The sequence below is a fragment of the Neodiprion fabricii genome, chromosome 3 (genome assembly GCF_021155785.1).
Source record: "Neodiprion fabricii isolate iyNeoFabr1 chromosome 3, iyNeoFabr1.1, whole genome shotgun sequence".
Classification (NCBI taxonomy): Eukaryota; Metazoa; Arthropoda; class Insecta; order Hymenoptera; family Diprionidae; genus Neodiprion; species Neodiprion fabricii.
Window position 1 is genome coordinate 10,230,281 of NC_060241.1, and position 22,239 is coordinate 10,252,519.

General features: G+C 45.5%; 2 protein-coding genes across 2 annotated transcripts; both read left to right on the top strand.

The window, feature by feature from the left end:
* Nucleotides 1-1,488: 1,488 nt before the first annotated feature.
* LOC124178234 lies at nt 1,489-4,081 on the top strand. Its single transcript, XM_046561471.1, has 3 exons — nt 1,489-1,770; nt 1,931-2,370; nt 2,437-4,081. The coding sequence occupies exons 1-3, from the start codon at nt 1,489-1,491 to the stop codon at nt 4,079-4,081; spliced, it is 2,367 nt and encodes a 788-aa protein (XP_046417427.1).
* A 1,278-nt stretch (nt 4,082-5,359) lies between these two features.
* LOC124178236 lies at nt 5,360-6,100 on the top strand. The gene has a single exon (XM_046561472.1). The coding sequence runs from the start codon at nt 5,360-5,362 to the stop codon at nt 6,098-6,100; it is 741 nt and encodes a 246-aa protein (XP_046417428.1).
* The last annotated feature ends 16,139 nt before the right edge of the window (nt 6,101-22,239 follow it).

Consider the following 22,239-nt stretch of genomic DNA (forward strand, 5'->3'; position numbering starts at 1 on the left):
TCGGCACCGTCGCTTTCTCTTGCCTCGCCGCCGCTTGCTCGTCCATCCGATAAGGTAGGGAACTTCCACTCCTCGGCAGCCGGCCCAGTTGTCATGTGTCCTGCCAGACTCTGCGCTGGCTGTAACAAGCCGGTCCTTGACGCCGTCCACTGCGCCCAATGCAACTTATACCACCATCGAAGTTGTCTAAAGATTAAGGCAACCCGCACTGGCACCCTTCGTTGCTGCCGTGATACTCACTTGCAGCAGGTGCGAAATATCGAGATCTCTCAACTACCACCGTCCTCGCCTTCCGCTTCCGTGCTCGGCTCTAGCTCTGTCTTAGGCTCGCAGCCTCCGCTTTCGGCTGCTCCTACTGCCTCCGGATCTCTCCTTACCCCGGCCGTTACGTCTCACACTACGCTTCTCGAAGAAATGATGCGCCGGATTGACAGCACATTCGACGACATTGGAGGTCGCATCGATGGCATTGATGATCGTCTTGGCCCATTGACTGTTATGCAAGAGCAAATTGACAGAAATGCAGCCCGCATACAAGATCTCGAGTACCAAAACCGTACCCTCGCTGAGAGACTCGGTGAGTTGCGGACAGCCTTCGCTGACCTTCATCGTCACCAGGCTGCTGGTCAACAGGAACTGCGGAGCGCCTCTGCCCGGCTCTGTGAGGCGGAGCTCATTATTTCAGGGGTTCCTTGCGCATCCCCTGACGGCACTCGCGCAGTCATTCTGCAGGTTGCAGCCTCCCTTGGCGTTACTCTGGGAGACGAGGACGTCCTATCCTCGCGCTTCCTAGTCCCACGATCCCGTGCCAGTCGGGATACCTCCCGGGGTGATGCTCCGCTACCAGTTATCGCCAGGCTCCGCTCTCGGGACTTGTGTCTCCGGCTCATTGCTGCCAAGAAGGCACGCGGGATTCTCCGCACCTCCGACCTTCTCCCCCGGCGCACCACTCCTCCGCTTGTCATAAATGTGAACGAGGCTCTCCCAGTGGATGTCTACGAAGTTCTTGTCGCAACCCGTACTGTGGCCAAGGCTAGAGGATTTAAATATGTCTGGCATGGCGATGGCGTTGTTTTGCTGAAGTCCAGGGACGGCGAGCGTACTCGACGTATACGCACAGTTCAGGATCTCGAGGCACTTGAGGTCGAGTCTCCCTCCGCCTCTCCTGGCGGTGGCTCTGATGCCTCTCCGTCCCGCCCGGGTCCCTCTGGCCGTCAACCTAGGCCCGGTTCCGCGCGTGGCCGTACTTTGCAACCACCGTTCTATCGTGGCTCGCGTGGTTCCACCGGCGATACACCAAGGGGTGCCGTCGTCTCGCGTCCGCCTCCTTTAGCTGAATGTGAGGTGACACTGGAGGCGCGCACCAGCCCCTCCTCTGCCCACTCATCGGCTCTGTGACTTGGAACCTCGAGCTTGCCGCCTGCGCCTGGACGTTCACGCTCCTCGCTCCAGGTCTGCCATATTAACGCCAACTCCATCCGTGGCCACATGGACTATCTCCGCTACCATTTCGCCGGCTCCCCATACCACGTCGTCGCCGTTAGCGAGTCCTGGCTTCACACTGAAGTCTCTGACTCTTCAGTTGCTTTACCCGGTGTCTCCATCCTTCGAAATGATCGCGCTGGTAGAGTGGGCGGTGGGGTTGCTCTGTACCTCCGTGACCCACTGCGTGGACGTATCCTCGCGGCATCTCCGCCTCCTTACTCTGCTCTCCCTGAGTACCTCGTGGCCAAAGTCAAGGCTCCTGGCCTGTCCCCACTTCTGGTCTCGGTAGTTTACCGCCCGCCGAAGACGGCCAACCTGGCCCTATTCGAGTCGGATTTTGACCTCTACTCACCCGGTTACGCTCACTCTATTGTCCTGGGCGATTTTAACGCGAATCAGCTCGTTGACTCACTACGAGGCCGATATCATTCGTTCATTTTGCCAGTCACACGCGCTTCACCTGGTGCCCTTCATGGCCACTCATCACACATCCACCGCTGACTCTCTTCTGGATCTCTGTCTCGTTAGTGACCCTGACGCTGTCGCTGACTTTGGACAATCGGAGACCCCCTTCATTGCTGGGCACGACCTAATTTACGTGACCCTTGCAATGCCCGCTCCCTCGAACCAGCGGCTTATCACCTCGCGCTCCTATCGTAACTTCTCAACTGAGGAGTTCGCCCGCTCCCTTGACTCTATGAATTGGGACTGCTTCTTTCCACCTGCCTCCGCTGATGAGCTGCTACAGCGTCTCCAGGGCAATCTCACCACCGCCTTGGACCTACTGGCACCCACCCGCACATTTCTCTCCAAGCGTCGCGCCCCGCCCTGGATCACTCCTGACCTGCGGGCCCTTGAGCGAGAGATGGATGCTCTCTACCGACGGTAGAAGCGCACTCGCGACGGGACCGATCTTCTCTCCTACCGCGGCTCCCACGATGCCCTCCACAGGCGCATCTCTGCGGCCCGCACCGCTTTCTATGCCGACCGGTTGTCTAATGCCTCCGGCTCCCGGGCCCTCTGGAATGAGCTTCGATCCCTCGGGCTGGCCTCCTCCCAGATTAGTGACTGTGCCGGGTTCTCTCTAGAAGAACTAAATATCCATTTCGCGGCGGTCTCCTGCCGTCCTGGAGCATCTCGGGAGGTCGAGGAGTTCTTTCACGGCCTACCCCCGCCTAGTTATGATGACACTTTATTCTACTTTGCCGACGTGTCTCCGGCTGCCCTTCACAGTGCGATCTTTCACTTCTCGTCTCAATCCCGGGGGGTTGATGACCTCTCACTCCGCAACATTAAGGACGCCCTTCCGGCCATTTTTCCATTCCTGCTGCTTCTCGTCAACCAGTCGCTCAACTCCGGTGTTTTCCCGGCGTCTTGGAAGAAGGCCCGTATCATCCCGTTGGCTAAGGTCAAGTCTCCCACCTCTCTCCAGCAGATGCGTCCCATCGCGAATTTATGCCTCTTGTCTAAGGTGCTTGAGCGCGTCGTGCTCCTTCAGATGCTGACTTATCTGGAGAGCCGCTCTCTGCTCGTCTTTCGACAGTGCGACTTCCGCCCGGGCCTTAGCACGCAAACTGTCCTTCTCAAGCTTGCGGACGATGTGCGTCGCGGCGTCAACGACCGCCTGGTCACAATCGTCGTATTGTTCGATTTCAGCAAGACGTTCGACTCCATCCCTCACGCCTTGCTTCTCGCCAAGCTCCGGGCGCTCGGCTTGTCACAGCACGCCTTGACCTGGACATTCAGTTACCTCCGAGGCCACTCGCAGGCAGTGGTTGGCCCCTCTGGGGAACTTTCCTCCTGGGCATCACTTGATCAAGGAGTCCCCCAGGGCTCCGTTCTGGGTCCCCTGCACTTCGTTGCTTTCATCAACGACATCGCACGCGCTCTTCGTCACACCGAACACCTGTTATATGCCGACGACCTACAAGTTTACCTGCAGTGCCCTGCAGCTGAGGTTCCGGAGGCCATAGCACGCTTAAATCTCGACGTTGCAGCGGTCCAGGAGTGGTCTCGTGCTAACTCCCTCTTTCTCAACGCCTCCAAGACCCAGGCCATCATTCTCGGTAGCTCCTCGTTTGTCACTAGACTGAACGCTACGCCTCTTCCGCCGGTGGTAGTTAATGGAGTTCCTGTCCCCTTTTCCCGCACTGTGCGGAACTTGGGGTTCATTTTCGACGGCTCGCTCTCCTGGACTCCCCACGTAGATGCTGTGTCTGGGCGAGTGCACTTCGCTCTCCGCCAGCCTTCTGCCTCCCGTAAACTGTTCACTTTCTCCTTGCGCAACTACCTCGTAACGGCCCTGGTCTTCCCGCTCCTGGATTACTGCTCAGTAGTCTTTAATGATATTTCTGGCGTACTCAACACCCGCCTGCAACGTCTACTCAACAGTTGTATCCGCTTTGTTTGCGGGGCTGCTAGAGATGAGCACATCACTCCTCACCGTCGCGCTCTGGGTTGGCTCTCTGTGCGTGATCGGAGACTATACTTTGTGGTAGCCTGCTCTTCGGCGTCCTACACACCGACGCGCCAGACTATTTGCATGTCCTCTTTGTCGTTTACCCTGCCAGCGCACCTGAATCCAGCAGGCTCGTGAGGGGTAGCCACATTGTCCCTCGCTTCGTCACCGAGACCTACCGCAGGTCCATCGCGGTTTCCGGTATCCTCTTCTGGGAGTTTCTCCCTCAGGAACTGCGTGAGTCTTCCTCAGTCGCCGTTTTCCGCTCCCGCCTTCGACAGTTTCTGTTCGACACGGAATTTGACAGGACGTAGCCCCGCCCCAACCTTCTCTCGCCTGACATCTTCTCCGTCCCTGGTATAGCTGGTTCTGGTTTCCTCGTCTCATCCTCCTGTAGCTTAAGTTAGGTTAGGTTTCCTAGATTTAAGCACTCTGTATCTTTTTCTTTCCACATCTGATTCTGTAACTATCTCTGTATCTTTTCTGTTCACACTCTGTCTTTGTCTAGTCTACCTGCATGTTTTCACTGTAAATGCAGGTAGTCTTGTTCTTGTCCAACATTGTCATGGACAAATAAACAAATCTCTCTCTCTCTCTCTCTCTCTCTCTCTCTCTCTCTCTCTCTCTCTCTCTCTCTCTCTCTCTCTCTCTCTCCCTCTCCCTCTCCCTCTCCCTCTCCCTCTCCTCTCTTGGATTGGTGAGTACCTGTCTAGTCCACTTTCTGTTACCCTCTTGTTCTGGCCATTTTCTGCTGTTTCCTGCCCGTTTTCGGGCTCTGCTTCCAGGTTTTTTTCCTCCCCCGTTGCTCTCGCAAAAATTTGAGCTATAAATCGTCGTTGCTCTCTCTTTTGAGCTATGGGACGAGGCAATAAACTGAAGACTGGTATTCCATAACCTATAATTCTTGACTGGAACGACTTGGCAGTTGACGGACGATTTTGCTGTTTACAACTCCTACGCTACCTTTCCTCTTCCCATTGGACGACCGCTAGGGAATTTCTCTGAAATATTACACCGAAGCTGGAATTAATCTTTAAGTACTTGTTTACGTGAACGCTTGGTTCCTGTGTGCTTCAGCGTGTGCGTGTCTATTGTGATTGCGATTTATGCGGTGTATTAGTATCTACACGACCTTCTACCACGTCTCTGTGACATTTCTCTCAGCTTGTATTTTTGTTACTCTCATTACACCAAATCGGTTGCATGTCTGATACTTGCTTTAAGACCAAACGGCTTGTAGCCGGTGAAAAACTCAAGTGTGTAGACTGCTCAAAAAGTTTTCATCCAGGGTGTTACAGATACTATACGAGTAGTAGAAACTCTAGTCTTTGTTGCTATAAAAATCTTGGTAACACGCCATCGAGTAGTTCTCAAAATATCAGAGAGCAGTTGACTTGTATTGTTGATACACCTGTCATGTCTCAATCGGGCAAAACTCTAGACTCGATAGCAGCTCTTCTAAATAAAAATGTTGAAACACTTAATGCTTTCATTAACTGTCAAAATACATTTAATTCTAATGTGGCATCTAAACTTAATACCATGGAAAATATTGTCAAAACAGTGAGTAATCAAGGTGATAGAATAGCACAATTAGAGGCCAGCAACGTGTTAGTAACTAGGGAAATTGATTCTTTACGAGATTCACTAGCCAATACACCTGTCGACTCCTCTGCCCAGATCACCATTGCTGGTATACCATTTACAGTTACTGATAATCCGTTAGAAGTTGTTACTAAGGTTCTGACTGTACTCGGTGTCCCTGAACTTGCTTCTGACATACTTGACATTCGCTTAATCACCCGCAGATCTCCGTCGAGCCAAAATCCTGAGCAGGATAACACTAGAGAGGCATCAAAATCATTTATCGTTTTCTTTAAATCCTCTCAGATTAGCAGCCATATTATAAGGAAAAAGCGTCCGTATGGCACATTAGCGGTTAGAGATGTTTTTGCGTGTGATAAACTCGGTAATATTTTTGTCAACGAGTTTCTTCACCCTAACACGTATAATTTGTTGCGCAAAACTAAGAAGATCGCGTCTGACAAAAATTGCAAATATGTATGGTCTAGGGAGGGTCAGATCTACGCACGTAAGCAAGATGGATCTCAGCTTATTCGTATCACCTCGGAGGCTGATCTTGACAAGTTAGGTTGATTAACTCATGTACAGAACTCTCGAAAAGCAGTGACATTGCACGATAGTTCTATGTACTTGAAAATCTGTCAATTTAATGCAAACTTGTTATTGGTCCATATAGATTACATCAAATCATATCTTAGCGAATATTTTTATTATTTTATTTCCATATCTGAAGCATGGCTCAAGCCTGTAATTTCTAATGATCTTGTCAAGATTCCGAACTATTTTATTATTCGTCATGATAGAATAGGAAAGGGATGTGGAGGTGTTGCGTGTTATATTCATGAGTTACTGAAAGCCAATCTATCATTAAATTACCTGAAGTAATAGTATTGCGTAGTGCGAGTTCATTTTTGTTTTATTTCATCTTGCTTATTTGATTGTGTTTTTCATTTAATCTACTCACTTTACTTTAATCTATCTAAATTTTATCATTTTATATTTTTATATTACATTTTATTTTATTTTATTTTATCTTATTTTATTTTATTTTATTGTATATTATATTATGTTTTATTTTTTTTTTTATTTTGCTTTTATACTTATATACTTTTATAATACACTTTTCGCAAAAATTAAGGGAACAACAAAATTTTCGCAAATTTTTGGTGATTTTCAACAGGCTGTATGTTCGCTCTTTGGGAGCTTGTAGTTCGACCGAGCCGCTTGGAAGGTGTGAGTCGCTTGAAATCAAAGATGAGTTGTGGTGTTGAGTTTATTTTATACTTATTATTTATTCTATTTACATATATACAGTTATTTGCATGGTTGCCAAGTGACACATGGGGTAGACTTAGTGTAAAAACAATGTGGTGGAGGCTTCAGTGTAGATGTTGGTCGTCTAAGGGGTTCGGTTACAGTCCTGGGTGGCGGAGTGTATCTGCTTTCTGGTGAACTGGGAGGCGTTGGGGGACGGCGGTTCTCAGTTGGTTTTACCGGAGACTCCCACTCGCTGTCTGTCGTCTGGGTGGCAATTGTCGCAAAAGAACGCTGCGGCTCAGGAAACGGTGATACGGGAGGTGGGATGCGCCGGTAATAGCTCGGAGAGGTTAAGCGTGCTCGGCGTACATCCCACAAGGAAAGAAGTACGGCTGGTGGTCTGGTCAGTGGTCGTGCGGGAACGTCGATTGGATGTAGAGTCCAAGGGACTGGCGGGTTGGATGCAGTTGATCTTGTTTGTTCGCTGGCCGAAGCCAGATAAAAAGAGTCCGTCATACAACGTCGTGTAGTCAGGTCTGTCGTGAAGTCAGTCAGCTGTCGCAGAGTCAGTCAGTCGTTGTAGCGTCGATGGGCTGGAGCGGTGTCGTTGAAGCGTCAGAGTCAGTTGGGTGCGTCAGAAGCGTTGAACCCGAAGTGTCCTGCCGATTGATCTGATCGGTCGTCTCTTACTCCAGCCTCGGTGGATCTTTGATAGCGGGAGACCACGTTCGGTGATTACGCAACGCGCTCGGCTGCGTGGGTGGCGTGAGCGGCGTGCGTGACGTCACACTTTCTTCTGGGTCGCGTGATTGGAAAGCACGCGAGGCTGGTTGCCTCGCGTAAGTTGGAAGGCGCGCGACCAACGAGTTGTGTTCACAACGTTGTTGTGAACACTGTATTTCAGTGAAAAATGGTCGTACAAGAAATAAAAAAACAAAGCTTTTGAAGCTTGAAGATTCTAGTTTTTGAATTTTTTGGTTAAAAATTTTTCGAAGCACTATCAGCCATACAATCCTTGGATAAAGCACGAAGAAAAAATTTTCAAAATTTTTTGCATTTTTTTTTCGCTCTACGGGCATGGAAAAATTTTTCCAAGCTAATCAATGCATATGTCGCATAGCCTGTTTATTCAGCTTCAATATGCTTTTTTTCAAACCGCGATACGACCATTTTTCTTCGAGATATCGAATTTTGAATGCCAAAGGATCCTTTTTCACTCAACTGCCGATATCTCTGGAATGACTGATCGCACAGCGAGCCGAAGGGCAGTTCCTTTTTCTGCAAAAAATTTCCTACAAAAATCTGTCAAGGTTGATGTCAAAAAAAATTTTTTTCCACCTGTAGCGTTAACGTGAAAAAAGAGCAAAAAAATGCCATTTTGCCTTTTTTTTGGATAATCGACTGTATCTTCGTCAATATTGGGGGAAAAGCTTAGGTTAGAAGAAAATTTTACAGCCTAATGTACCCCAAAGGTCCCTCTAAATCGGTAGATCGATCGGTTTAGCGGTTTTCCTGGACCGATTGATTGAAATTTTGACAAAATTAAGGGAACAAGGTTTTTGTTTCTTGAGGAATTTTTTGGATAATCGACTGTATCTTCGTCAATATTGGGGGGAAAGCTTAGGTTAGAAGAAAATTTTACAGCCTAATGTACCCCAAAGGTCCCTCTAAATCGGTAGATCGATCGGTTTAGCGGTTTTCCTGGACCGATTGATTGAAATTTTGACAAAATTAAGAGAACAAGGTTCCTTAAGAAACAAAATCCTTGTTCCCTTGATTTTTTCAAAATTTCAATAAATCGGTCCAGGAAAACCGCTGAACCGATCGATCTACCGATTAAGGGGGACCTTTGGGGTACATTAGGCTGCAAAAATTTTCTTCTAACCTAAGCTTTCCCCCCAATATTGACGAAGATACAGTCGATTATCCAAAAAATTCCTCAAGAAACAAAAACCTTGTTCCCTTAATTTTTTCAAAATTTCAATCAATTGGTCCAGGAAAACCGCTGAACCGATCGATCTATCGATTAAGGGGGACCTTTGGGGTACATTAGGCTGTAAAATTTTCTTCTAACCTAAGCTTTCCCCCCAATATTGACGAAGATACAGTCGATTATCCAAAAAAAGGCACAATGGCATTTTTTTGCTCTTTTTTCACGTTAATGCTACAGGTGGAAAAAAATTTTTTTTGACATCAACCTTGACAGATTTCTGTAGGAAATTTTCTGCAGAAAAAGAAACTGCCCTTCGGCTTGCTGTGCGACCAGTAATTCCAGAGATATCGGCAGTTGAGTGAAAAAGGATCCTTTGGCATTCAAAATTCGATATCTCGAAGACAAATGGTCGTATCGAGGTTTAAAAAAAAGCATCTTGAAGCTAAATAAACAGGCTATGCGACGTATGCATTGGTTTAGCTTGGAAAAATTTTTTCATGCCCGTAGAGCGAAAAAAAAATGCAAAAAATTTTGAAAATTTTTTCTTCGTGCTTTATCCAAGGATTGCATGGCTAATAGTGCTTCGAAGAATTTTTAACTAAAAAATTCAAAAACTAGAGTCTTAAAGCTTCAAAAGCTTGGTTTTTTTATTTCTTGTACGACCATTTTTCACTGAAATACAGCCTGTTGAAAATCATTAAAAAATTGCGAAAATTTTGTCGTTCCCTTAATTTTTGCGAAAAGTGTACTTTTCCTACACTGTAGTTTTTCTCTTGCCCCAAATTTTCTAGGGCATAATAAAACATCTATCTATCTATCTCCATCTCCCTCTCCCTCTCCCTCCCTCCCTCCCTCCCTCCCTCCCTCCCTCCCTCCCTCCCTCCCTCCCTCCCTCCCTCCCTCCCTCCCGCCCTCTCTCCCTCTGTCTCTCTCTCTCGCTCTCTCTCTCTTGCAGTTGGTCTGCGTGAGCCACCTGGGCTCGTACCTTATTCTCTACTATTTCTTATCTTATCACTTTCTATTTCTTATTGCAAGTAACTTCGCGGCTGGTTGACTCTTACTTACGCATTGTTAGTGACTATTGCGTTATTTTACTATCTCTTTCTTCTAGAATACCTAAATATCTAATATCGCTGTATAGCAGCGTGTTCTGTTAAATTGTCAATTCTTATCTTGGCTATTGAGCGTTACTATTTCATTATACTTCTTCTGATTAATTCATAACTGTTTCTTTACTTATTATCTTTGATTAATTTATCTTAGTGAGTGTACCGAGTGAGCGATCTTACATCGCCGCGCGGTCCCGCTCGCCGTTCTTTTGACTTTGGAGTATTGCGCCGTATCGAATAACATCTTTTTCATTATTTTCTTCGCTAATACCGCTGATCGTAGTTGTCCGTAGTCTCTTTGGTTTGTTGTATGTCGCATATTAATTCTCTTGAGTATTATTTGTCTTAATCCCGAAATTATCTTTTACCGTACCGAAGATTATCTCTCTTTCTTCTCGCACTTACCAAAAACTAGAGACTACGTATTATCTGTTAGTTTCTATATTTTATAATAATTCTCTACTTGATCTGTTTCCTCGAATTTACCTCGTAATTAATAATTCCCTGCCTCTGTTATATCTCTGATAATTCTGGTAATGTGATAATTATTACAATTTTTGTGTTTCGCATGTTTCTTATAATCGCTTCTCGTATTTTATGGTTTTCTTGATCAATGCTTAATTTAAGTACCGTATATCTTTTCCTGTTCTGCCTATTCATTATAAAACCGTGTTAATTATTACCTCGAATCATAGTATCGCGAGACTACGCATATCTCTTGTTTATTCTGAAAACGTTCTGTTATTTGTTAAATCTCTCGCCTAACTTTGCTCTGGCTGTAAATTAATTATCTCACCTATCTCATTTGTATCTCAATCTCTTTAGTTGTTTGCTTGTTATTAGGATTCATCGCTTCTTAGCCAATATGTTCGATACTATTTCTGCTTCACTAGTTTCTTATTTTATCTATTGGATTCAACCCCTCCCCTTTACCATTATCTTGTCTATACTGAGCAAGCTGTGCAAAACCGTCGTAGAACCTGATCTTGTCTTTATCTATATCTTTTTCTCTAATTATCTATTTTCTGACGCATGTGCGTTTGGCGCCCAACAATCATATCTTTCTCTTTTATTATCTCTCAATATCTAATTATTCAAGTTAGTAACTGCACCGTAGGGTAACCAATCTCATCTCACTTATTCTTTAACCTTCACACACAAAAATAATATTGTTTACAACACATATGTATATCAAACAATACAGTGTTCAATATTTTTTCATCCTGACCTTATTACACGTGAGTTATTCTGCAGTACGTGTAGTTGACTTTCTTCTATAACTAAGTTTTTCAATATTTTTTATTTTTTTCCTATTCATACGTTATATCATGTGTATTGATAGAAAATTATATGTATGTATACATTGTGACGTGGTATTTCGTACCCCGTCCCTTTGTTTAATTATCGCATTCCCCTAAGTGCAGATATCGCTAAAAATAACGAAAGCACGTCTGAGGCCAATACTCCAGAAATGAACGACTAATTATCTTTAAGTTGAATTCTCTTTACTAAGCTAATTGTATGCTATTTTCTAATTCTGTAATGCTCTACGAGAACCATCCGCGAGACCTTCGCGTCAAGATACAAGGACACTGCCTGACAGGGGTCACGTACCAGCTCAACATCGACCACCACCGACTACAGACGAACGAATACCGCTGAAACCACTCCCGATGGATGCCTATCTAGTTGTCGAACAGGGTCGTGCGTGATGCACAAACAGCACCTCCAACTATTTGAGACTTATCGGCCAGGAGCCGAACCACGAATGAACGCTTCTACCGCTCGGATGCATCGTTAGGCGGCGTACAGGGCTGTGCGTCAAAAACACAACAAAGCCTCCCGTCGACGATACTTTTCAGCCTGGAGCTGAACCGACCCTAACATCTACTAAGTCGTTGACTATCCAATAGAGGACGGTTTTCTCCTCACGAACCGTCCTATCAAAGGACTGCGGCGTGGAATTGGCTAATGATATGCTGACCACGTGGATCTGGTGGATCTAGTGTGGGGATCCGGGCTGAGGGCCATCACCACCAGATCGTTCCGGCATGAGAGCTTCAATGAGCGAGGGCCGGGATGCAGCGCCGACGAAATAGCTACAACAGGGAGTACCAGTAAAGCAAAGAGTGAGTTACAGTCGGTCGCAAGTCCGAAGGACCGGTGACGTACTATTGCCGCACACCTCAATATCGCAACACATGAGCAGTACGACCCCCCCCCCCCCCCCCCCTCTCAGCAACGATACCGAATAGCTGAAGGAAAACATCTCTAACCACCTTCCGACGTCCCGATACCTCGATACCTGTCGTCGAGGGAAAAGAAAAACAAGCGGCGAGGGATTATCGCCGCCTACCCGTGGACCAGGCCTACGCGACCCGCTGGTCCAATTAAAATACCGCAAATTTGAGGAAGAATCACGTGACAGCAGCTCGACGAAAATCAGGATCATCGCTCATCTCGTCACTCTACGTTCAGTTACTGATAACAGCAGACGTGCTTTTAGTAACCGCTCTTTTAGTAACTCTACTGCCAGTTTTGCATTTGATTAATCCTACCTTCAGCTTCCGTGAATCGTACTAGTGTTCCTGTCATCGCTAATTACCGCTACCTTATCGCATTCTCTCGCAACTGTTATATCTTCCTTTACGTAAGTGAGGTTCCTTTTCTATTTTGTGAAGCCACGAGATTACTTGCAATATATCGTACCTTTACCTTTATCTCTTTCTCTCTTTACCTTGCAGTTGGTCTGCTTGAGCCAATTGGGCTCGTATCTTTTCTCTTTATCTTGCAGTTGGTCTGCTTGAGCCACCTGGGCTCGTACCTTATTCTCTCTTATCTCTTATCTTGTCCGTTTCTCTGTCTTATTGCAAGTAACTTCGCGACTGGTTGACTATTACTTACGCATTGTAGTGACTATTGCTTTATTTTATTATCTTTCTCTTCTGGAATATTTGACTGTCTAATATCGCTGTCTAGCAGCGCGTTCCGTTGAAGGATCAATTTTTATCTTAGCTATTGAGCATTGCTATTTTGTTATATTTTCTCTGATTAGTTATATCTGTTTCTTTACCTATTACCGTTGATTATCGTATCTTAGTGAGTGTACCGCAGAAGCGATCTTACATCGCTGCGCGGTCCCGCTCGTCGTTCATTTGACATTGGAGTATTGTGCCGTATCGCATAACATCTTTTTCATTATTTTCTTCGCTAAGATCGCTTATCGTAGCTGTCCGCAGTCTCTTTGGTTTGCCGTACGTTGCATATTAATTATCTTGAATATTGTTTGTCTTATCTTGAATCTCTCTTTTTCTCGCACTTACCGCAAACTAGAGGCTACGTATTATCTGTTATTCTCTATATCTTATGATAATTTTCTACTTGACCTGCCGCTTGAATTCACTTTGTAATTCATAATTCCCTGTCTGCCTATTTCTGATCATTCTGGTAATGTGATAACTATTACAATTGTTGTATTTCGCATGTGTTTATAATCGCTTCTCATATTTTATGATTTATTTGCTTACCGCTTAATTTAAGTACATTGTATCTTTTCTGTTCTGCCTATCTATCTTAAAACCGTGTTAATCATTACCGTTAGTATCGCGAGCTTGCGCATATTTCCCGCTTATTCGGAAAACGTTCCGTTATTTGTTAACTCTCTCGCTTAACCTTTCTCTGGCTGTAAATATTGTTAATTATCGCATTTATCGTAATTGTATCTTAACCTCTTCAGCTACTTGCTTGTCATTAAACCTATCGCTTCTTACTTAATATATTTGATATTATTCCTGCTTCACCTGTTTCTTATTTTATCTATTGGATTCGACTCCGCCCCTCTACCATTACCTTGTCTATCTGAGCAAACTGTGCAAAACCGCCGTAGAACCTGACCTTATCTTTATCTATTACCTTTACCTTTACCTTTGTCTTTTTCTCTAATTATCTATTTTTGACGCATGTGCGTCTGGCGCCCAACGATCGTATCTTTCTCTCTTATTACCTCTTTCTCTATCTAAGTCTTCAGGTTAGTGACTGTGCCGTAGGGTAACCAATTATCGTTATATCGTTTTACCTTCAAACTTATAAAAATATTGGTTACAACATATATGGTGGCGCGAATCCAGACTTCTGATTTGGGGGGGGGGGGGGGGGGGGGCACGGAGTACAGGTGAACCGAATTAGTCCAACGTTTTCAAGAACTCAGATATAGTTTAATATCAAACATATAATGGTATAATGGGCATTTTTAGTGAGCTTGGGTACATACAATAACCAAAACTCATAGCTCACATATTTCATCGCTATTCTTCCAATCCATGGGTATACTTAGATTCGCCAAAGAATGCCTACAGTTACAGAACGAATTCAAGACATCTTTTGGTGCACTTAGCAAATTTTGTAATGACAGCGTCGATATCGAGGTCAATGTCTCGATGGATGTACGGTAAAGCGAGCCCAGTGAGCCGCTGCTCTTCCATAGTTGCCTGAGCCAAGTCTTGACACGGCGGAGAGTTGAAAACGTACGCTTCGTAGTCGATACACTAACTGACAATGTAGCTAGAATTCTGAGAAATGTGTTGATAGAAGGGTATAGATCTGTGTCTTACGATTCTACAATCTGTATCAAATTATTGTGAATCGCAACACTGCTCCCGACTTCGCGTTTCCATTTGGCAATCCACAGTTGAAACTCCGTCAAGACAGAGGAGACAGGAGCATCTAGGAGTGGTTTGTATTGTAGCGTGGCATTTCGGTTAGGCCTGCCCGTTACAAGAGACTCCCTGAACCCTGGGCGGGATCCAGGAATCAGGGTTTCGAAAATCGAGTCGCGAAATAATCCTAGAGAGCGCCAGAACTGGAGTCACGCACCCGGGCTTCGACAGGGACGAAATAGCGCATTACGAACAAGATATTACAGGCTTTTGTTTTTTTTTATTTTTTTTTTCGAGTACACCGGCTACCAGCCCGCGACCAACTCCGACGCCGAGGATATTTCGAGGCAAGGCGAAACCGCGGAGATCTCGCGGGAAGGATACCAAGGCTGCGGAGGGGGAGACAACGCAGATCCTTGCAACGCGGGAATCCAAGGCGAACGCGATTCCCGCTGGCGGCTGGCGCGCCGCAGCCTCCCCGCTCACCCCGCCTACAACCGACCGAGGCAACCGCGAGGGACTAGCTAGCGACGAGGGAGCACCACCCCGCCCAACCCCAGGACCCCGTAGAGCTGCGCGGGAGACGACATCGCGATCTAGCCTTAAGTTCTGCGCCGCGTAGCGATGACAGGTGCGCGGCAAGTTGCGCAATTCCCAAAATCGATGACAGATCGATCGTTGCGCATTCTTAGGGGGATGACGTCACGGAAGATTAGCGTGACGAGATCGGCGTTGCGGCCGATCGGCCATCGGAGATCACTCTAGTTCTGGCGGTTAACTGCAACGGTTATCCCGTTGACTTGGTGCTTGAGTTCCGTTTCTTCTTTTGAGTAGAAGGGTGAAGTGTTGTTGCGAGGCCCGATGGACGGACACGGTCACGAGGGAGTTGGAGAATTTGTGGCGTGGATGTGGATCGGTAAGCGCCGCCAATATTCTTGCGAGAGAATTTCGAGGAATAATAAATGAAGGCTAGCCGAGGAACGGATAGCCATTGAGGATTTGCATTCACGAAATCACTCGAAATTTTTTAGCCGATAAATCTGCTTGGTGACCGTAGCCTGAGTTGCGCGTACTAACGTAGAGCCACAGTTGAGCGACCGAGAAGGTCAAATAGAGTCCCGGGTTTGAGTCGCGGCAAGACTACTGTAATTTGAGTGCAACCAAATTCCGTTGCACGGGGTCACGTCAAATCAGTACGATACATTCTCATCTCTCGTGTAGGTCGCGAGCTGTCGAAAGGGGAGCGTTCGAACTCGCGAACCGCATCCCGACGTCGCGGAGAAAGTTGAGCTCGGGTGCATGTTAGTAAGAGTATTCTTTTGTAGAGGATAGTCGTGGGGGACGCGACGATCCTCTCTTCCGTTTGGACTTTGGTATTATTAGTTAGTATTAAGGTGGCGATCAGCGCCCGTAGTCATAAGCAATTTTATTTCTTTCGCTTGATTTATTATCGATCGCGGACAGCGTCGACTGAGGGGTCGGTTCCGTTTCCGTCGAGGAGTTCATTATTAAGTTGGCGATTAGCGCCATTCTGTAGAGGACGATCACGGGCAGCGCGTCGGGTCCTATTTTGTTTTTGGATTTTTTTTTTTGTAAATTAGCGGTTATGGTTAGGACAGCGACTAGCGCACGTAGGCTGTAGAGGTCTTCTAGATCTATTCATTTTTTTTATTATTATTTTTTTTGCTCTTCCTTTTTTTTTTGGTTAAAGCTTAGCGTTTGTGTTTGGAATCGCGAGGAAGAACTTTCGCAGTATTGTTATTATTTTTAATTTTTTTTGTATTATCGCTATCTGGAAATGTATTGTCTAATTTCATTACTGCTTTGTGAAATAACTTGTTGGCGTACGTGTGACGTATCTCTCTCTACCCTAAAATTACCCCTCTCCTCTCCGCGGTAGTGAGCTACCGAGTATATGGTCGCGGTATATCGTATTACCGATTTCGAGGCGTGTTGATCACGCCAGGCTCCCAACGAATTTCGCGGTATTGTTTCAGGTTCAGGGTACATCGTGGACGCCGATTTATTGTGCACGCGGTAAGTTCTCGGTCATTTTCTCCGAGTGACCGAGGAGCGGGAAAAATCCACGTCACAGTATATATTCGCGGCTTTGCGCACAGCTATGAGATCTTCTTCTGCATACGTTGTACGAGGCAAGAAAACTCTCAGATTGAAAAGATTCATTACATCAGGGCTGTCAAGGATGGCATTTGAAATTAATGGTTTGAGTCCACTCTTGGTTTATTTTCTCATTTTAATATATTTTATTTCAATACTTATCTGGTTAACAAAAGAGGAATAGAAATAAGGCGTGTGTTTCGTCGCTTTCGTGCTTCGCAACTGCTCGCTCTTGCCCCAGTTTACCTCCCCCCACCTTTGTCCTTGTTTTCGTCCGCGAGAGCGCTCTCTCGACAATACGGCTAGTCGATAAATTACGATTTGCGCGCCACACTTGAAATATACGAAATAATATAAACTGCGCGCAAACAAGGGGAGAGCCTTTCTCTTAGATCGGAGATGATATTGTCTGGGAGAGGGACGTATGTTGCTCTCTGGAAATACTCTTTAGTGGACTGACCTGGCTGATGATTCTCTCGATGTATCTGCCGTGAAACAGTACGCGGTGCCTTCAGCTCTATATCCAATTGTGCAGCAAGCTCTTGCGCTTCGGAAAACAGTTGCCTGAAAACAGATTCAGCTTCCTGTCTCTTCTGCTCTAAGACGCTCATGGTATCTTTCATGGCATCTGTTGCTCTTTTCAAGTCTATAGACGATGTTTGAACAAAGCGGCTGAATGACACAGTTGTCCCTGAAACGTGATGGATAAAAGTAAGTGAAAATAAAGCTCTGAATAGTGCTGAGCGCTGTTACTGCGGAAGGAACTAAAAAATAACTCTCACCCAATACGTGACTCAGGCAAATAGAAGAGATAATGAACTCCGGACTGCGCAAAGCTTGTTGATGGCATTGAGCATCAGATGCAGTTTTACTATCTTTCCACAATGAAATTTGGTCGACAGCATCACATATTTTCACCAATGTGTCACTCCGAAACTGTAGGTACCCGTCGTGCCTTTCAACCCAACGCGTCTCGCAGATCCCCTAAAGTGCAGTTCCGCCAAGTGCTTCTTGAAAGACTTTATGTCTCCTTGCCATGAACATACTGGAATGGTACAACGCACCATCATCCCTGTGACTACGCAAAGGAATATTTTGACAACCACAGAATATCATGCTGTTCATAATTGGTCACAAACGCTTTCGATTTTCCTTAACCCTTAGCGGCACACATTTTTCCTCACTTACTATCGACTTGAAATTTTGTACTCGAGGGCTTTTGGAGTCGCTGATTATGAACCTGCACTCAAAATTTAAAAATTCAAGATGGTGGCTTTAATATGGAGGACCAAACGTGCAAAAACTCGTTTGACGAGAGCCAAAGTTGGTACTCGGGGGTTTTCAGGGTCGCTGATTACGAACCCACGCTCAAAAGTTATAAATTTAAGATGGCAGATCCAATATGGCGGACCAAAACGCAAAAAGTCGTTTGACAAGAGCGAAAGTTCGTACTCAGGGGTTTTCGAGGTCGCTGATTATGAATCCACACTCAAAAGTTGAAAATTAAAGATGGCGGATCCAATATGGCGGACCAGAACGCAGAACAGGGTTTGTACGCTTTTTGGAATCTGAAATTCCCTGACTTTTCCAGGTATTCCAGCCTGAAAATACAATTTTTCCAGTAACCTTTCACGAAATATGCCGCTGATTAATGACAATTTTTTTACACAATAATACTCAATATCACCTAGTAAATATCTTTCTGTCTGACTATCTATTTACAAGCGACAAACTGCAATTTTCTGTAAGCGAAAAGATGAAAGAAGGTTGAATTAATAAATTTGTTCAAAATAATATTACAACTTTACAGCTCTATTTGTTTCGCAAGAAATAATAAAAAAAACTAAAATAGGTAACGACCTTACATTCAAATGTTCGACTAGTAACTGCAGGTACTTCATGAATTAAAAGACTAGCATAAAATATTTCGATATCACAGAATTAAAGGAATACAACTAACGAGAAATTAAAATAGACGCAACAAAATAAATTAAATTTTAAAAATGGCTCGGATTTGGTCATCCAATATCTCGGCTTCTTTATGAGTTGTAACGTGGCAGTTCGGTTAGGCCTGCCCGTTACAAGAGACTCCCTGAACCCTGGGCGAGATCCCGGAATCAGGGTTTAGAAAATCGAGTCGCGAAATAATCCTAGAGAGCGCCAGAACTGGAGTCACGCACCCGAGCTTCGACAGGGACGAAATAGCGCATTGCAACCAAGATATTTCAGGCTTTTGTTTTTCTTATTTTTTTTGAGTGCGACGGCTACCCTCCAGCGACCAACTCCGACGCCAAACATCTTTCGAGGCAAGGCGAAACCACGACGATCTCGCGGGAAGGACACTGAGGCTGCGGAGGGGGTGGCAACGCAGATCCCTGCAGCGAGGGAATCCAAGGCGGACGCGATTCCCGCTGGCGGCCGGCGCGCCGCAGCCTCCCCGCTCACCCCGCTTACGCCCAACCAAGGCAACCGCGAGGCACCAGCTAGCGACGAGGGAGCACCACCCCGCCCAACCCCAGGACTACGTAGAGCTGCGCGGGAGACGACATCGCGATCTAGCCTTAAGTTCTGCGCCGCGTAGAGACGACAGGTGCGCGGCAAGTTGCGCAATCCCCAAAATCGATGACCGATCGATTGTTGCGCATTCTTAGGGTGATGACGTCACAAAAAATTAGCGTGACGAGATCGGCGTTGCGACCATCCGAGATCACTCTAGTTCTGGCGATTGAGTAAGGTAGTTGAGTAGTTTCGAGGTCGAGTTGGAGTTCATTTTGCGCCGGTGAAGGAAACTGTTTCGTTGCGAGGACGATGGCTGGGAACCGTCACGAGGGTGTTGGTGAATTTTTTCACTGGATGTGGAGCGGTAAGCGCTGTTAACCTTCTTGCGAGAGAATCTCGAGAGATCATTAGTAAAGGCTTGCCGAGGACGGATAGCCAGTGAGGATTGGCGTTAACAACTGTACTCGAGATTCTTTAGCCGATACATTTGCTTGGTGACCGTAGCCTAAGTTGCGCGTAAGGAAGTAGCGTTAATTTCGGGGAATCCAGGAAATCAAGTCGAGTCACGGGTTGAGCCGAGACATTATTGCCTCGAGTTTGAGTGTAACCGAAGTCCGTTACACGGGATCACTTTACTTCGTCCGGTACACCCTCCATTCTCGTGTAGGTCGCGAGCAGTCTCACGGGGAGCATTCGAATTCGCGACTGCGTCCCGCCGTCGCAGAGAAAGTGAAGCTCGGGTGCGCGCTGATAAGAATGTGCGTTCTTAGAGGAGGGTCGTGGGTGTCGCAACGAGCCTCGCCTCAGTTTAGTTTTTTTTTTTTGGCATAATCAGTTAGTATTAAGTTGGCGATCAGCGCCATTTTGTAAAGGACGTTCGCGAGCAGCGCATCGAGTCCGATTTTGTTTTTGGTTTTTGCGAGTTAGGGTATTATTAAGACGGCGACTAGCGCACGTAGGCCGTAGAGGTCTCCTAGATTTATTCACCTTTTTTTTAATTTGGTTTGTTTCTTCCTTTCATATTTCGTTTGGATTAAATTTAAAATTGTATTTGGAATCGCGAAGGACGACTTGCGCAGTCGTATTATTATTATTTTTATTTTATTTTTATTTTTTTTGTAATATCGCTGACGAGAAATATATCATTGGAATTTTATAGTGATTTGGCCACCTCACGTGTTGGCTTACTTGTGTTGCAATTCTCTCTACCCAAAAATTACCCCTCCCCTCTCCGCGGTACTGAGCTACCGAGCATATGGTCGCGGTATATCGTATTACCGATTTCGAGGCGTGTTGACCACGCCAGGCGCCCAACAGATTTCGCGATATTGTTTCAGGTCCAGGATACCTCGCGGACGCCGATTTATTGTGCACGCGGTAAGTTCTCGGTTATTTGCTTCGAGTAACCGAAGAGCGGGAAAAATCCACGTCACAGTGCTTCTGCCATTACTTTTCGTTTCTTTGATTGTAATTCTTTTACTATCTGGTTGATCTCTTTCTCTCGTTCTCTTGATGTTTTTTTTCTGTTGCCTTTTTTTTTTAATTCTCAAGAACTTCATGATATCTAGCACGAGAATTTCTCGCATAGTGGTTTATGTGCTTAGTGATAGATACTTTGTCAACTCCTCCTGCACTTCGAATAGCTTCCCATATAAGTCTCTGGGCAACTAACGATTTTTTCGATTGATTCTCAACCAGACACTCAAGTTCACTGAAAATCCTCTTTCGATAGACGCGTTTTCGTGTGACATGACAAAGAGCTTTTTGACGAATGACATAAACTCTGAGGAAAGATTGTTGCTTACAGCCATGTTTTTCCAAAAATGTTCCAAACGCTCGTCTCTAATGAACTCCTTTAGCTGTTCGATTACCGCTGGCTTTGCGCTTAACGCTTTAAATTCTCGTTCGATTCTATCTGCTGAGATGCCACTGATCCACTTGTGAGAAACGAACTCAGTCAAGGCGGCCGAAAGTCGTTTTGAGGCGATGTTTCGAGATTCTAGGATAATTCTAGGATCACAGAAAGAAAGAGCTTTTGTCAGACGATATGTGATAGGGGATCTGTCTTGCAGTTTTCGGCAAAAGATTTGTAGAGACCGTAGGCAATCTTGCCTCAAAAGAAGTACCTCTTTTGTATTCAAACCGTCCATTGCCCGAAACGCTGAACGAGTGTCATGTCCGATGTTGATATTTTTTGCTTCTTTTAGATTTTCCGCTTTTGAAACTTCCACGTCACACACTGACGTAGACTGTTTCAATGCTTATTCTTTAACAAATCGGCCCATGATTGAAATAATTATTCCATTCAGATCAGTGTAAAGATATGGCACCATCGGTTGTTCAGTTTGATAGGCAGTCAAAAATGGCTCCACTTCAGCAGCAATAGTCTGGAAAAATGCGAGCTTAGCCCTCATAAGCTTGCCCTTCATGGCCTTTTTCATCAACTCGTAACAATCGGATTTTGGTTCTTTCTTCTCGTTTTGAACTCCAAAAATGTATTTCTCTAAGTTCTGCAATATCAAGCCGGCTCGTTTAGCAACAGCACCATTTCGCAGCCACCTTACTGCGCAAAATTTCATAGGAAATTGCCAGGACCCGGAGAATCGAATGTAATCCGCTCTGAGAGCGGGTACATGTGCAAAAAAATTGTAAATAGCGCGTAGTAATTGTACGATGTTCCAACCCGTTGCTTTCACGGCAGCTTTAAACGCATTATGTAGATTATGAAGCCCACAGCTTCCAATATCTAAAAGAACTGAAGTATCAGGACCAGCATTTAGTTCGCTCTTTAGATCACGTAGAAACTTGAGGTTTACGTTAGGCCCATCCATAGATACCTGAAGGAGATTCTTCATATTCAGTGAGGACAATTCCTTTTTAAAAGCAGTCAAGCGATCGGCCGACGTAGTATGACCTAGGAAAGCAGATTCAAAATATCTACTAACGGTCTCGTCTTTGTTTTTGCTCCAGTACCGTAAAACAAAATCCATCTGTTCTAATTGGCATACTTTGTTTAAGCTTTCGTCAAACAATACGACAAAGCACTCGTTTTGCGGTATATCATTTAGTAACTCATTTTTAAAGAACGGGGCAAGGCCTTGCAAAATTGAATAACCCATTTTGTTGGGGCCCAGTGTCATT

Coding starts and splice junctions, on each gene's coding strand:
- LOC124178234 (XM_046561471.1), top strand. CDS start 1,489: ATGGACTATCTCCGCTACCATTTCGCCGGCTCCCCATACCACGTCGTC. Junction 1,771..1,930: donor TGTCCCCACTTCTGGTCTCG/GTAGTTTACCGC, acceptor TCATTTTGCCAG/TCACACGCGCTTCACCTGGT. Junction 2,371..2,436: donor ATGGATGCTCTCTACCGACG/GTAGAAGCGCAC, acceptor TGCCCTCCACAG/GCGCATCTCTGCGGCCCGCA.
- LOC124178236 (XM_046561472.1), top strand. CDS start 5,360: ATGTCTCAATCGGGCAAAACTCTAGACTCGATAGCAGCTCTTCTAAAT.